The 17,432-nt window shown below is 37.8% G+C and overlaps 2 protein-coding genes across 2 annotated transcripts; both read left to right on the forward strand.

Annotated features, from left to right (window-relative positions):
- Window positions 1–2,027: 2,027 nt before the first annotated feature.
- On the forward strand, window positions 2,028–7,116 carry LOC146321736 (uncharacterized). The gene is made up of 6 exons (XM_084725730.1): window positions 2,028–2,433; window positions 2,728–3,048; window positions 4,072–4,353; window positions 4,463–4,574; window positions 5,570–5,639; window positions 6,172–7,116. The coding sequence occupies exons 1-6, from the start codon at window positions 2,160–2,162 to the stop codon at window positions 6,544–6,546; spliced, it is 1,434 nt and encodes a 477-aa protein (XP_084581856.1). The 5' UTR covers window positions 2,028–2,159; the 3' UTR covers window positions 6,547–7,116.
- A 2,063-nt stretch (window positions 7,117–9,179) lies between these two features.
- Window positions 9,180–16,743, forward strand: LOC146321737 (sialic acid-binding Ig-like lectin 16). The gene is made up of 9 exons (XM_084727019.1): window positions 9,180–9,377; window positions 11,365–11,724; window positions 11,993–12,298; window positions 12,924–13,199; window positions 13,567–13,848; window positions 13,957–14,241; window positions 14,382–14,493; window positions 15,339–15,408; window positions 15,655–16,743. The coding sequence occupies exons 1-9, from the start codon at window positions 9,317–9,319 to the stop codon at window positions 16,000–16,002; spliced, it is 2,100 nt and encodes a 699-aa protein (XP_084583145.1). The 5' UTR covers window positions 9,180–9,316; the 3' UTR covers window positions 16,003–16,743.
- The last annotated feature ends 689 nt before the right edge of the window (window positions 16,744–17,432 follow it).

Raw genomic sequence — 17,432 nt, forward strand, 5'->3', positions numbered from 1 at the left:
TTTACCTAGTATTTTAATTCAACATTTACATGTGTAGTATTTAAGCTTCTTCTTCATGTCCCTCTTGTCTAAGAGCTAATTAGTTCCTACCTGTCATTGTTTAGGGGGGACAGGTATGAGTGTGGTGCCATGTGTGCAACAGTTTTGTTTACCCTGCCGTGAACCCCAAAGAGTGAAGTTAAGTCTACTGTGCTGTCAGGTCATTTTGGTGAAGATTAAGTACACAAAGAGAAGTTATTGCTGCTTATGTGAAGAAAAGGGTGGCATTTTTTTATTCATCTTTGGATTAACTTGCCGAAGCATTCAACAAGTTTACTTTGATACTTTGGTAGATACCCCGCTGATCTGTCGAATTCAGACTGCAGAAACTTCATATTAGTTTCAGCTGAACTCTGGAAAGGTGTTTTCTCAGGACTGATGACTGTGGATTTTGTCCCCCATCTCTTACAGTGTCTACACTGTTTTAATGGCTAAAAGAATAGGGACTTTTCTGAGAACACAATTTGTAGATTTTGCACAAAAAAAATCATTGAACCATAATTTATTCTTTTACGAACACAGTTTTTGTTTCTAAGAGGCTGCATATTGCTGAAATTAAAAACTAGGATGAATGCAAATAACTTTTTTTGTTTAATCTGCAGTTATTTAATGCATCATTGTCATGTCTTTATTTTTTATACATGAATAAACTGATTCTTAAATAATGATCATCTTTGAAAATTATTATTTAAATAGTGCTGCAGGTATTAACCAGTCATACAGATCATTCATATTCATGCACATACCACTATGCAGATCATGTGTTAGGACTATGCATAACAAAGTAGATAGATTAGTTGGCAGGTATGATTGTTGGTTTATAAAGATGACAATATAACATAATATACATATACCAAATACTTCCCCTTTCCCAGAGTCTCTGTTTCACAGTTATGAAGATAAGCAAAGAAAAATCTATACTTGTTTGATTTTATTTTTATTTTATTTTATATCAGGGATAAAGGTGCACATTTCCAAATTGATATATCATTTATACATCTCATATTAGGAGGCTTTTTGCTGAAAGTGTGGCATCTAAGGACGGCCAGCAGTGTTTAGAGAAACTTCCTGGAAACTTGTCTTGCAAAAGGGAGGAAGAATTACAAAAGAGGAGGAAGAGTCAGTTCACAGCAGAGGCATTCAGCAGAGATGACAGAAAGGAGAAGTGAGGAGGAGAACACGCTAAAAAGAGGTAAAACACTTCATTTATCTTTTATAAAATATATTTTGAAATTGTAACTGGAACCTATAGTCATTATTATTCCCTAAACAAAGTCATAAAATGTTTGTTTTTTAGTTTAATGCATTTAATTGGGAAAGTCTGAGGTTGTGGTGGATTGTAGGTTTATTTCAGAGCTGTTTGTGAGCTGCTGCAGATGCATTTGTTTATTTATTAGCTTTCTGGAACAGATATCACAAGTGCTTAAAAATAAAACAAACTATGAAGAACGTGTTACATTTATTAATGTGACTACAAAAAAGATGAACATGCATCATTCTGTATTTACGTCTGTGCTGTTAACCAGAAAGGTGTCTACTGTCCATTTTCATTAACTTAAACATTTTAATGTATAAAATATTTTCCTCTGAAGGGAAAAGTTTGTCCCGTGGAGTGAGAGACTGACTGCCTCAATCATCGAATCAGAATGTTTTTTCTCATCTGGGTGACTTTGCTTTTCTCTGTGAGCAGGATCAATGCAGGCCAAGGTTTGCAGCTTTATTATAATCTTGAAAAGATGTAATGATTACTTATTCTGGGATAAGTAGTTATAGTTTTGTAAATTACTCTTGTTTACCAAAGATGTTGTGGATTACAAAATATGAAATTCCATTGTGTTGTCTGCTTAGTGCTGCTGAGTCTTGAAAACAGCTGTTATATCAAAAATCTGTAGCCTTGGTTCAACATTTATTAAATATGATGTATTGTCAAAATTTAAATAACCTCTGTCCCTGTGTTAATCTCACTGTTTGTATTAACAGGAGCTTCAGTGAAGGAAAAACCAGTCTGTCCGTCTGGATTCTGTATCACTCTTAATGAAGGAGAAATAACAGCAGAGGCTGGACTCTGTGTTGTCATACCATGTTCTTTCACTACTGGTTCTGGCTTTACACCCCAACATATGGTTTGGTTCAAATGTGAACCATCTAAACAAAGATGTGGTGATGCAGAAGACACGATCTTCCACTCTTACAAGAGCAACAGAAAAGTTCAGTCTGGGTTTAGAGGACGAGTATCACTGCTGGAGCCTGACGTGAGACAGATGAACTGCAGCATCATCATCAATGACCTCACTGAGTCAGACTCTGGATCATATAAGTTCAGAGTTAATGGAATCAAACAAGATGTTACAGATGGATTTACATTCCCTCTAAAAGCAACTGTTTCTGTTAAAGGTATGAAGAGCCACAATAAATAATACACACTGAAAATGTTCATTATTGTGTCTTTGAACTGCACCAACATATCTGGTGTATTTATAGTCTTAATGGAGCATGAAGTAATGTTTGGTATTATGTCAACCTCTGTGGGCAGCCAGGAGAAACTGCAGCAGTTCCTCATATTACTCCCACCAAATCATTGTCCCATTAATGTTAAACAAAGTATCTGATTACTTTAGTCTAAATTTAAGTTAATGTAAACCTTCAGGCTTCACACTTGATTCCTCTCATGAACTGCTCTCCCATTAGGTCTGATCCAGAAGCCCACAGTGATGATTCCTCCTCTGACAGAGGGACAGCAGACCACACTGACCTGCACTGCTCCTGGTCTCTGTTCTGGATCTGATCCTAAAATCACCTGGATGTGGAGAGGAGCAGGAGAGAACGATTATCACATCACAGGAAACATCACTGCTTTCAAGACTGAGAATCTGACTGCTGTCACACAGAGACACAGTTCAACTTTGACCTTTAATGCTTCAGCTGAGCACAACAGCACCAACGTCACCTGTAAGGTCAGCTTCTCAAACAGCATCACCACAGAGGAGACAGTGACTCTCAATGTAACATGTGAGTAAAACATATCATACTTCTCTTGTGTTTTTCGTTTTTACTTTGCAAAGTTTAAAAAACATGTCCTAGGTCTGTTCAGATTTCAGTTCTGTTCAAAATCAGTGGAAATCCACCTGTGAAGAAGGGTGATGCTCTGAATCTGATCTGCAGTGTCGATAGCTTCCCTGCTTCTCGTATTATGTGGACTAAATTTGACAAAAGCCTGCGTTTGAAATCCAAAAATGAAGTGCAAAAGCACAATGGATCAGCTTCTCTTATTAACTCTGGATAGTACATCTGCACAGCAAAACATCTGAATAATACTCAGATGAAAAAGGTTAATGTAACATGTGAAAACATTTTGTTAATCCTCTTAAAAAGGAAATTTACATTTGTTCTTCATTATCAGATAGCCTTCTTAAGTTGAGTGTCAGTGCATTTATTTATTTATTTATATTTCATTATATTACAATACATATGCACTCTAACCGTATAGTTTTTTTCAGCCACCGTAAGATTTAACTCAGTTGTTTTGAATAGTAAGGAATTGTTTTGTCAGAATAAATCTAATAGGTTGTCTAAAATTTTGTCTTCTTAAAGATGCAGAGAAACCAGTAGTCACAGGAATGACGTCTGTGAAAGTAGGAGATAATCTGAATCTGAGCTGCAGTGTTGAAAGTTTGAGTCCATCTCTTATCACGTGGACTAAACTTGGTTCCACCAAAAACCTGCAAAATGAAACCAGAATCATCCTGCAGAGTGACACCGGAACAGCCACTCTTTTCATCCGTAATGTGACGACAGAACATTCTGGACGGTACATCTGTACAGCAACACACCTGATTCCTAACCTGACTGTACATGCTGAAGTAACTGTGACATGTAAGTAGACTGAACTCGTCTTCTTTGAAAGAAAATGTATGTTTCTATCATCTTAGCGGCTTAGCTTGAACAGACTGTACTAATATTATTGAAAATGATGTTTATGTTAACATTTTACTCTATCAGCATTTTGCTGAAATTCTGCTTGTGTGTTTACAGTGTTGCCAAAGATTGTCCACTCTAGATGTGAGGTTCAGTCTGAGATTCTGACCTGTGTGTGCGTCAGCGAGGCGTCTCCTTTACCCACCATCAAATGGCCGCTGTTGGAGAACTATTCTGAGTACTCCATCACAACCACAGTGACAAAGCACTCTGTGAACAGCACCGTCACCCTGACTGTAAAGGACCACGCTCACACTGATGTTGAGTGTGTCAGCAGCAGTGAAAATAGGGAAGCAACAAAGAACATCACCATCATAAAAAATGAGCCAAAACAACATGGTAAGAGTTGACAACTACCTCAATTTTCAAGTAATGTTTTTACAAGAAGCAGCAGTGATCAACTGCTGAGCAACTGTTTTTTAAAATAAATTGTTCCTCTCTGTTCCAGACCTACTTGAGAAATTGTCACTATCCGTGCAGGACCCAAAACTCATTATTGCGTTTCTCACTGGGATTCTTCTGTCAGCAACAGTCTGCTGTTTGGCCAGAAAATGCTGCAGGTACACTTTAAAGTTTGTTAACGTTCTTTCTGACATCAAAAATGTTTATTACATGGTTTTGTTAAATACTCTATTCTGATAGGTGTATTACTCTAAGGTCTGTTTTATCTGTATAGCAGATCGTTATTATAAAGAACAGGTCGATGCTATGGACACAGATTTGATCATAGACTCAAAAATCATTTTATATTTTATGTCACATTCCTGTTTTTTGGGTACATAATCATGCTACAAGCAGCATAATGTGCAACAAACCGGTCACTATTGTGAAACAAAGCCATCAAATTATTTTTAAATTAATATTTTGTGTCAAATAAATGTGTGCCAATCTTTTTATGTTTTTGCAAGTTACCATGTAATGAGCTTTGCATCAGGCTCCTGCATCATCCTGTCAGGATTTATTTCACAACAATGACCTGTTCACTATTCATTATTCCTTACAGAATGATCAGTCATAAAGGACCACACCAATGTTTTTAGCAGAATTTATGCATTTTACATTAATGCTGATCATTTTCCAAGGTCTAACATTTTTCAGTGTTTTCATACATGTGGGGCAGAAAAGAGAGTAAGAACTTGCTTGAATTTGACATTGAGGCCAACACACCTAATAAGACAAACACATTGAGATATAAAGATAAATTAGAACATCCAATTTGTGTAATCTTCATGCCTTTGAGGGTAAACTAGTATGATGACAGATAACAGAACACAGACAGGCTTTGTTGATGTTTGACTGTAGAGGAACCGCTGCTGAGCTGCTGGGCCACCTGAATGATGTTGGCTTATATTTAATCAATACATAAAATTCAGTCATCATGGATAAGTAGGAAGAACATACTCAAAAATCAAAAGAAATTACGTGAAGGGTTATCTATTGTGTGCTGAAACACTCAAAATCACGTGTGTGGTGCTTTTAAAAATGTTTTAGAGTGATGTGAATTCATTAATCCTTGCTTATTAATAGCTTGTTCTTCATTAATTTTCTCCCCCAGAAAAAAACAGAAGAGCTCTGAAAATGTGGTTGAGACCCTGGAGATGGCGACTGCCCAAGTGGTTCCACTGGTATTTATGTTAACAGCATTTTTAGCTAAAATATTACCTTTGTGATGACCATGCACTTCTGGTTTTTTTTTTTTCTATTTAAGTACAGCGTGAAAATCATCTCACAGAGACTTTCAGTCAGGGTTTTCTTATTGTATAGAATGATAGACAATGATTTGAGAAGACTACACTGCATTATATGCAAAAGTCTGCAAAATTTTACTGGATTACCAACAATATCTCAATTTTCAAGTCCTTTCAAGCTGATTTGCAAATTGTAGGGTACAATTACAAAGTAAAAAAGTATTTGCAGCCTGGAGGATCAGACAAAAATAGATTCTGAAGTGACTTGGAAATTTGTTGGCAGTAAATGTAAAGAAAAGATGATTGGGAGGAAGCTGGCAAATCCTGCAAATTATTCATAGTCTGTCATTTTTTATGTTTAGTGATGGCTGAAAATGTCACTGGAGATATTTTATGCATAGTTTATCTACTGTTGTTTGGCTTGGAACAGCTGGCAAATGACACATGCTTTCTTTATTTTACCTGACAGATGGATGCTGGTCAATCAGCAGAAAGTGATGGGATCCATAACCAAGAGATTGCTGATGAAGGAGCTGAGCCTGACGGGCGGTTGGTTCCTGACAGTGATGTGGTCCCAAAAGAGGTGGAATACTCCAACATCGACTTCTCCTGGTGCAACAGGACAAGTGCAGAGGATACGCAACAGACCACAGAGACGGAGTACACTGAAATTAAGAAAGAGGACAGAGAAGACAATGGCGGTGAAATGTTGGAGGGCAACGAAGAAGAGGAGGTAGTGATGACAGGGGAAGATGAGACAAAACAGTCTTTGTCTGCAGAAAAGGAGGAAGGGGAGGACATGGCAGTGTATTCTAATTTGAATGAAATAATGGCTGAAATTTAAAGGACTGTGTAGCTTGGAGTCACTTGAGGATAAATGATCAATTTATGATTTATTTATTAAATCATACTGTGAAACAAGAAGCAAAAGGCTCCATTTAACAGAGGATGGGATGGGGGTCTCAAACTGCTGGCCTGGAGCCCATTTCTGCCATTATTATCAGTTACATATAAAGATTCAATGGACAATGCTTAGCCAGCCATTTTTATCAGGAGTATTAATGACCAATTTGAAAGTGACAGGAGAGTTGCTGAGTTTGTGACCTATACACGACTAACTAATGTATGAAAACAAACAGAAGTGGCTAATTGCATTTTTGTTAGGTACAGCCAAAATATGTTGGTAATGTAAAACAAAAAGTAAATTTTTAGAAATATTGTTCCTTTTGGAGTACTTCAACATTGAAGTGGCCCTCCTATGAGATGACAATACAGTCAGTGGACCCAAGTCAATTTGAGTTTGAGACCCCTGGGATAGTGAACGAGTTCAAGAGGCAGATTCATAAAGTGCAGAAATTCATCTTTAGATATCATGTGTCAATGAAATATTTTTACATTTTGTGTTTTTGTTCAAACAAGCTTCTGAGTCTTACAGAGTTTATTCACACTGCATCAGGTAGAATAAGCAGCTTTATGTGCCAGTTAAGCTTTTCATCAGACAATAATAAATACAATTAATTAGAAATTACATTTAAATAAAGCTGGATCAGATGTGTCTTTTGTATATATGAAGTATAATGTATATTTAAAGTGTATTTGTTTTAAACCTTTATTTAAAGCCATTTCTTTTATTTTTATTTAGCCATTTCTTTGCCTTTATTTAAAGTGTGTGTCTGTGTCTCAGGAGGTACTGTAGAGCTGGTCGGGGTCGTCCAGAAATTGGAGGGTTGACTGTTTGAACCCTGGAAGACACTGAGTCTTAAATAGCTCCCAGTGGTTAGACCAGTTCTTTGCGTGGTCATTGATGCCACTGGTGAATGCGAATGGGTGAACATGAATCAGTGAACGAGGCAAATTATAAAATGCTTTGCTCAGAGCATACCGCTGATGTAAAAACTTCCCACTTTGGTACCTCTCGGTGGTGGTAAATTTGCACTAACATGCAGGATCCCTAGTACTCACATGTTTGGTTTGCCTCAGAGCAGCTCTGTCCTTCAGGCTGGTGTTTTTGCTTTGTGCATAAATAAACACTGACCATGTGAACTAAATAAATTTCCCTAGTAGTTATTCTTTCATTTTCATCTCAGAGATTCACTGTACCCACCACCTTGACTTGAATTTGCATGAATTCACATGGTTTTCAATGTGAAAAGAGAGGAAATAATCAAAAAAAGTAATAAAATAGTATTTTACAAAAAGACAAGATCCAGAAATTCTTCCTCAATATTACACATTTTGTTTATTATTAATATTAAACAAGACACCCTGGATCTTTTTGTGGTTTTTGTACATTCGTACATCTTCCCCACTAAAGAGCACCTGTTAGATCAGCCATCACAGCCATGCAGCACTTCCTTCCTCCATTATATTATATATTTTCTTCCTCAAATTTCAGAACTACTCTCCAGGCCAGGGCTAGTTGCTTTATGTATTTAACAGATAACAGATTACTTCCCTTTTTAAAATGTGTGTCAGGAACCAACCAGACTCTCAGTCCTAGGAGTGAGTTTTTTTTTGTAGGACTTTGTATCAGCTATGAACTTCCAATGACCACAAAATCTTCTCAACCCCTGACACACTGTTCAGTATAGCAGCTCATTTAAATAGAACCGCAGCTTATTTACTGAAGATAGTTACAGTACAGTCGTGCAACAGGAACTCATCAGACACGCTGAAAATGCTGTACAGTGATGCCGTATAAGGAAGTGCATGACTGAATACTCAGTGACTGATGAGAACAGCACCTTACAGATATTACACCATATAAAAAAACAGAAGTGCTTTTGAAGAGGCTAAAGTTAAATTTGAGAAATGGGATGGAAGCAGACATTCTATGGGTGTTTAATGCATTCATAAGTGACAAAAACAGTTTTCTCACACAAGAATACCACCATTACTCAACTAGCACTGCCGATATTACCAAAACTAAAGACCAATCACCATTTGTTTCTCAAGATGACCAGAAACCTTTTCTGCAACCGCCATAAACTTCCCCTTTCTAAATGTTTTCTATTAGTTCTGTCATGGAAACAACAAACACACAACAGAAAAGGTTTCCTTCTCATTATTATGTTATTACTTAGTGTTGCATGTACGAATTCCCCAAAATATACATGAAGTATAAAGGGAGACTATATTTTAACTGCATGGAGTTGAGGCAGTCTCACAATAAGAGAAACAATACTCTGCACTATGCTTTTGCACAAAGAGGGAAGAGGTAGAAAAGTGATAAGAGGAAGAGTCAGTTTAGAGCAGAGTCACACTGAAGACATCACTGTGGACGGAAGAGACTGGGGGACATCACACCGGTAAAACATTTACCTTATTTTTTAAAATGTGAACGTGTCAAGCTGTTGATGAGCTGTCATCAGGAGCTCAAATCAGTCCCCAGGGGAAAGCGGCAGTCAAATTTATTCACATAAGTGCAGAAGTGAATATGCAGCTTCCTGTCTGTCATGTCTGTGCTGTCAGGTGTGGAGCTGTTTCTGGTCCAGTTTGATCAGCCATGCTTTCTGGATATTTATTGCCCATTTTGTATGAGGTTTTTGCACTTCTGAGAGACAACGTTTTGTCCTGCACAGGGGGAGACAGACTGTCTCCATCATCACATTAGGATGTCTGTTCTCATCTGGGCAACTGTGCTCTTCGCCGTGAGAAGCAGCAGTGTCAATACAGGTATAGTGTGCAGTTTTACTGCAGTCTTGTTACGAATCTTTTTGCACTGATAATGTCTTTTTTTGTCTCTTAAATTTAGCTTAGCGTGCTAAAGCACTCATGACCCACAACACTTAGCTGTTTAGCCTAAAAAACTGAATGAATGACTAATGTAAAATAATAATGTTAAGTACCAAAGACAAATCCGTAAAAACCTGAACAGCAGTTATTTTGCTTAAATGCTTAATTTTCTGTCAATATTTGTAATCAGAGAGGAACCTAACATCATAATTATATCAGCCTCATGCATCAGGAAACAGATTTACAGCTCACATGCTGCTGTATTGTCTGGTCTTTCAAAGATTCATCAAAGTTCCAGAAAAGTTATTACCTTTCATTAAAGGGGATCTATTATGCTAAATTCCAGCTCTATATTTTTATTCTGGGACTCCACAAGAGTAGCTCTGCATGATTCACACTTCAAAAACATCCTTATTTATCTTATATTGGCCCTTTATGCAGCTCCTCAATGCATCCTCTGTCCGACACAAACCGTTCTAGTTCCTGTCTCTTTAAGACCCCCTCTCCCTAAAAACCTGCTTTCCTCTAATTGGCCGACTTCTTGGGTACCTGCCGAGGACCCATGCTCGTGAACCAGTGTTGCCAAATGTGCGATAATTATTGTGTTTGTACTGTACTGTAATTTTAACAACTGTACAATATACTATCAATAAACCTGTAACAAAACCTTATTTGAGAGCAATCACATCCGCACTGCACTGATCAAGCAGCTGGTAGAGCAGTGACAGTGTCTGGGACTTTTATTTTGATGGGTACGATGATGTAGCCTCTGTGTAATATGGTGTTCATGTGTAATGTTTTGATGTAGTATCCAGGCCCCTTCCCAGGTTGTTTCTGTATGTATGGTAATTTTGGTTAAAAATACAATAATTTAAAAGTTTCAGTACAATATTGCTTGATTTTGCTTCTGGCAAAATTGTCCTGAGCTCCGCTCTGCAACCACAATCTCCAGTGGAGTGTAGATTGCCAGGCCTCACTGATCACCGTACTGTTTTAGATTTAGAAACTAGATTATATGTCACTGACAATTTTTTTTCTGATCTTCCCTGTGATGTCCTCTGGCTGCTCTGCCTCAGCTTTTAGCGATTTATGCTACAGTGACTTCTGATTGCCAGACATATGTACATGTTGTTAGTGGCTGCTAGTTGGTTAGTTAGCTCAGAGATTGGTCTGTCCGTGCAAAACTATATACATATTGCTATAGCAACCTGCAACTTTATAACTGGAGCATATTTTCTGTAAGAAATATTATCTGGTTTTCTCTTTCATGTCCTCTGGCTGCTTTGCCTTAACATTGGGTGACTTATGAAGTTTCCTGACAGAGCTTTACTTGATGTTAGTGGTTAGCTACTTAAGCCACTAACTGCTAGTAAGCTCCACATAGCTGATACTTTACGGACTAGGAGCTCAAACAGTGCCTGACTAATTTGCAGTAGCAGTTAGCTACATTAGCAACAAGAGAATACAAGTAAATATGAAACACCTTTACAACTGACAAAGGACTTTCTGAGAGTCATACTGAACACAAACATAATTCAGAGCAGACTGGTTGGACAAAGATAGCAAGCAAGCAAATGGACGTTCGGTGTATGCTGTGCTGTGCTCAGAGTGGGTGACCACGCAAAGAAATCACAACGTGCAAACATCAGCCAGTCACGTCAAGTCGTCAAAAAAAAAAAGGAAATGGTTACTGTGCATTCAGAGCATTAAACCTGAGCATTTCGCTACTTCCACTTTTGCCTCATTATTAATATATATATACAGTATGTATGTTAAAGTGTGTAACATAATATATGTGACAGAAAATAAGGAAAGGTATCGTACATCCCCCTCAAAAGTGGTCTCTTCACTGGCAGTTCTGATGTTTTATCAATATGTATACATCCCTTGTTCCTAACTGTCTCTTTTCTCGCATTTGTATTAACAGTTGCCTCTGCCAGGAAAACATCAGAAATAACAGCGGAGGCTGGACTCTGTGTTGTGATACCCTGTAATTCTAGTGATCCTGGCTTTCCTTTGGAAAGTGTTTGGTACCATTGTGAAGACAACTGTACTGATTCTGACATAGTACTGCTCTTGAACAACACCAGCCCAAATGCTCAGTCTGCGTTTAACGGACGAGTGTCACTGTTGGAGCCTGATCTGAGTCAGAGAAACTGCAGCATCATCATCAATGACCTCACTGAGTCAGACTCTGGATCATATAAGTTCAGAGTTAATGGAATCAAACAAGATGGGAAGGAAGATGGATTAACATTCTCTGAAAGAGTAACAGTCTCTGTTAAAGGTAAGAATGGATTGTATCAGCTGTTAATATCAAATATAACAATGGCAGAATTTACACCTCACAGAGCAACTATCAATGTAAAAGGTATGAAGAACCACAGAAAATTCTACATATGCAATAGAGTAATCTCTATTACATATGTAGTAGAGTAGATTACTATATTAGATCTACTTGAAGTGAACATAACATTCATTTTTGCTCAAATGATTCTATTAATTGATTTCGTCACCCTGATTTTCTTTCTACTGTATCATTGCTCCCTGTTTAGGTCTGACCCAGAAGCCCACAGTGACGAGTCCTTCTCTGACAGAGGGACAGCAGGCCACACTGACCTGCACTGCTCCTGGTCTCTGCTCAGGATCTCATCCTAAAATCACGTGGATGTGGAGAGGAGCAGGAGAGAACGAAAGCATCACTGCTTTCAAGACTGAGAATCTGACTGCTGTCACACACAGACACAGCTCAACTTTGACCTTTAATGCTTCAGCTGAACACCACGGCACCAACGTCACCTGTAAGGTCAGTTTCTCAAACAACATCACCACAGAGGAGACAGTGACTCTCAATGTGACTTGTAAGTAAAACATACTATATTGTGTTCTTTTTAAGATTATTGTGGGGCTAAAAATGTCTTAACGTATTTCATGTGTCATTCAAGGGAGAAACAATTAACCAAATTATTATCACAACTGTAATACGGCAATGTGCATTATCCAGTTCACAGAAGCTGCATTGTTTTTGATGATGTATCACAACGTAAATTATAAATGAAGCCTTGTGATGCTACAGAGATGTCCTGCTATCAAATCATATTCTCCAGACCCCAGCAAAAACCACATCCTTATTTCACTTTTTTTCATAAAAATTTAATTTCCCACTAAAAGCATGACTCACAGTTTTTCGCAATAGAAGCATCTGTCAAAATCATCACACTTTTCTTTTTCTTAGTATATTGTTCAGTCTTATTTCATGCTTTATGTCCTCTGCTTGGATGAATCTTGCAGTCACCAATGTAAGCCCTTTTTAGGTATACTGGAGTATTTTCAAGGTTTTCCTGGTGATTTTCAGCCTCACAGTGGAGTCTCATGTCTAGAGTAGACTAGACTAACCCAGAGAAAGTGCCTGAGATTGAAGCCGCTGACTTAAAATTATAACGACTTGCAAATATCTGATAAATTCAAATATTTTTTGTCTCAAAGATATCAAGGAACCTGAAATCTCTGGAGCTACAACTGTAAAAGCGGGTGATACTCTGAATCTGACCTGCAGTATCAACAGTTACCATCTATTTGCTATCACATGGACTAAATCCAACAAAAAGCTGAACGATGAATCTGGAACTGACCTGCAGAGCAACGCCGGAACGACCACACTTGTTGTCCATAATGTGACAGCAGAACATTCCGGACAGTACATCTGTACAGCAAAACATAAGAACATCGTCCTGAAGAAAGAAGTAAACGTAACAGTGATATGTAAGTACACAGGACAACTGTTCTTACAGTTTGCAGTTTCATTCTTTATCATCAGATAGTTGAAAGTTGAAAATCTATGAATTCACTCCGTGAATTCATTCTGAATAACTTTACACACCCCTGTGTTTAAATCTACAGTGGTCTAATAGTGCTAATATTTTCAGTTTATGCAGGGCAGTCTGCTCATTTTATGATGTCTACACCAAGAGGATTTAATTGATCTCTTTAGTTATAAATTCTCTTATCTTATGTTTTCAAAATCCCTTTTTATTACTGTCTTAGGCTTGGTTTTTCAGCCTCAGACTGAAGCTCTGTTGTAAATATCAGAAAAAAATCCAATAATTTGTTAAAATCTTTTGTCCCACAGATATGAAGAAATCTTTAATAACTGGAAATAAGACTATAAAGGACGGTGACACTCTGAACCTGACCTGCAGTGTTGAAAGTTTCCCTCCGACTTCTGTTGTGTGGACCCAAGTCCCGTCCAACAAACACCTGCACAAGGGAACTGAAACTGACCTGCAGAACAACACTGCAACAACCAGCCTTGTCATCCCTAACATGACAGAAGAAGATACTGGACAGTACATCTGTACAGCAAAACATCTGGACATGACTGTGACTATGTATGCAAATGTAACTGTGATTTGTAAGTAGACTACCTCTATATAAAGGAAAATTATTTCCATGTTCTCCCTACTCTACTAAATGCTTACTGTTAACTTTATTTGATTTTGTGGCTCTGCCTTTTTTGCAGTGTATCCAAAGATCCTAAAGAGCTCTGGATGCATAAATCAGTTGGAGGTTCTGACCTGTGAGTGTATCAGTCAGGGGTTTCCTTTACCCGCCATCAAATGGCCGCTGTTGGAAAGCCACACCGAGTACTTGGTCATTACCACGGTGTCAAAACACACAGTCAACAGCACCGTCGTCCTGGCTGTAAAAAACACAAATAACACCGTTGTTGAGTGTATCAGCAAAAATGAAAATGGACAAGTAAAACAGGACTTGATCATCAACAAAGCAGAACATAAAGAAGAAGGTAACTGCTAACCTTAAAATCTCTTCTCTAATCTCCAATCTAAATTGTATTTGGACAACCTTTAACCAAACTGTACAGGATATCCGTAAAAAGTAAATGTGCTGTGATTTTTTTAAACCATATTTTCCAAATGATTCCAGGTCAAGAGAAGAAACTGTTGGGAATTATGACACGGCTGGAAATTATCATTGCGTTTTTGATTGGAGCTCTTCTTTCAGCAGTTATTTGCTGTTTGGTGAGAAAATGCCACAGGTACACTTATTTTTAATTATTGTTTAGACTTTATTTGTTTATCTGAATTCCAGGCTCTGTTCCTATTTAGTGTTAATTTCTAAATCTAACATATTTAAAATTGTATCGCCTGCTTTGGAAAATGATTACCATTTAGGGGTGTAACCGTCCATCTTGATCAATACATCGATTCTTTGGTCAGCAATCCAATGATGAGTGAAAACGTTTATCCATAAAATTATATTCCCGTGCCACACCTCTGTATCATGGTTTCCACCCAAACAGTTTACAGCATGCTAAGTTTGCTTATCTTTCACAGTGTCCATTTTAGTTTTTTTATCCAGATTTCTTTGCGCAAATAACTTTACACTACAGCAAATCTTTGAGGCATGAGCTCAAATGTGTGCTGCTGCCGGTTAAAAGAATACTGTGACTAAAAGCAAGTATTAACAACAATAAATAGCGTTTTGTACTCAGGTATATCACAGTGTTGTAGGCCTATAAGCTCCTAGTTTGACGTTTGTTAAGTAGCTTTAAAGTTACAGCTGTAAGTAACCACTTCCCGTAGGTCTGTGCTGCTGCAGTGACCGAGCAAAACTTGCTCTTAGCCACAAGTACATATCTCTGCTGTTCAAGATCTCACAGCAGAGATTACATGTGAGTCAGAAAAAAGCATAATAATTTTATTGCTTGCGTCATTGTCCAACAAATCGAGATAACATATCATGATCAAACTCATAACATTAATGAAAAGTGCATAGTCATGGAAGAAGTGGACAAAAACATTCTAAACTGCTGCAGTGGTCCTTTCAAATATGAATGTATTTTAATTATTGTTTCTATTTAAAAAAAACATTTTTCCTCAGAAAAAAACAGAAGACCTATGGAGATCTGGCTGAGACTCTGGAGATGGTGACAAGTCAAGAGAATCCACTGGTATTTATATTTAAAGCTGGTCATATACATCAGTGAAAGCCCTCATGTGAAGGATTTCAGTGACACTTAGTGGTAATATTGAAAAAGACACTGTATAAGCAGTAAGGCGGAGCTTTTCAGTAGAATCAATGCTTCCTCATGCTGAAATGAGCCATTTGAGATGATGCAAGCATCTTATCAGGATTGCTAATGTTGCTGTTATAGCAGCTGGTGAATGACTGCTACTATTTGTGTTGTACCTGACAGATAGACGCTGATCGCGCAGAGGAAGATGATCAGGCCATCGACCAAGAGGCAGCTGAAGCAGGAGAAGCCATGTTGGCTGGGAAACCGGATGTGGAGTACTCCAACCTTGATTTCTCCCTGATAACAAGACAGGGTCCAGCAGAGGCAGGGACGACACAAGGGACCCCAGAGACAGAGTACGCTGAAATTAAAAAAGAGAAAGTAGGGGAGAGACAAGATGGAGAGGGTGAGGAGGAAGAGAAGATGATAGGGGAGGATGAGGAGACAAAACATTGTGTACCAGATGAGGAGGAAGGTGAGGATGTGGCGCTTTATGCTACTGTGAAGGATGTAATGGATGAGATTTGAGGACAGCATTGCTCAGTTGTTTAAGGCTAACGTTACCCCTGAAATTAGTTCTGATGTGATGGCTTTTTGCCATCTTGTGTGTGGTTTCTGCAACAGATTTCAAAAGCCAAACTGAGTCTGTGGTCAGCCTCAGAGGTTAGAGACAACACTTATTAACTGTAGTACAAGTCATTTGGTGAATGATCTCTGTTGCAGCAACAATGGTAACTTCCTATGACCTTTTTGAACATTCAAAATATACTCAAAAGACTATAGCACAAAGAAAAGGTACAAATCTGTTGGAGAATCACTTCAAGGTGCAGAAGCTGTGAAAGGTACACCACCTCATTCAGTCTGAATATAACATTACAGAATATTATATATAGTTTTGAGTGAACTCAAGCTGTAATTTTCTTCATTCTGTGGCCCAGCAGGGCATTAGTGACCTTTAGTGAGAGCAGAAAACGTATTTTAGATGAATGAGATGTAAATAACATGAAAAAAGAAAACTTTTAACATGTTGCTGCCCTTTAATTATATGTGCGTGACGCAGGGGTTTTCTAAACAAAGTTATGGTTAACAAACATTGTGATTTGTCCTATAACACAACATTAAAATCATACAATGATCTTGCCAGGGAAAGTAATGACTGGCAAAATGTCAGCAGTCAGATCCTGGTGCCAGATTTGTAATGTAGTTAGTAAATAGTAAGTTATGAACTTTTCCTCTCAAAAGAGGCATTTATAGCCAAAAAAAGACAAAAACTTGTACTGAAGCCACAACTGTTGATTTGTCTATTTGAGACTTTTTATTTCACGTTTTTGGACTTGCCATCTATAGCTGTTATAGGGAGACTCAAGGCGAGTCACTGGCAAAATTGAGAGGAAAAGGTGTTGAGCCATAAATGTAGGCTTTTAGTTGACTAAATATTTGGGGGTAAAAAATTGTGTATTTTGTAATTAGAATGTAAGAATTACTTTTGGTCATAAACAATTATAAATGCAGTTATTCTTTTCCACATATTTTTTTTTTTGTCAAAGCCACAGGGAGACAGAGGAGAAAAAGAGCTACGCGCAGCTCCGGAGCTGCAGGTTGCAGATTCCTGGCTTAGTCCAATGCTAAAGCAAGCTTAGCTGTTTATGTATGCCAGGCAGACATGACATACAGCGCTGCGCTTTGAGTTTGCGAGTCTCTGTGTCTTACCTCGTGGTGCGCCAAAGGGGAAGTTTTAATTATCTGAAGGCAGCTTTAGTGTGCAAACAGGTTTTGGTGACATTATACATACACTGTATAATGTTGTATTAACAAATGTATACAGCAATTCAAACAAATTAGTTTAATCCATATATTGAAACTAGAGAGCTGAAATCACAATAATAGAGGATAATTTAAGAATCTATAAGGATGTTTCATAGCTAGTAGGGAAATTTGGGTCTTTGGAATAAAATGTT

This window comes from Lutjanus erythropterus, chromosome 9, assembly GCF_056507025.1.
Source record: "Lutjanus erythropterus isolate fLutEry1 chromosome 9, fLutEry1.hap2, whole genome shotgun sequence".
Classification (NCBI taxonomy): domain Eukaryota; kingdom Metazoa; phylum Chordata; class Actinopteri; order Lutjaniformes; family Lutjanidae; genus Lutjanus; species Lutjanus erythropterus.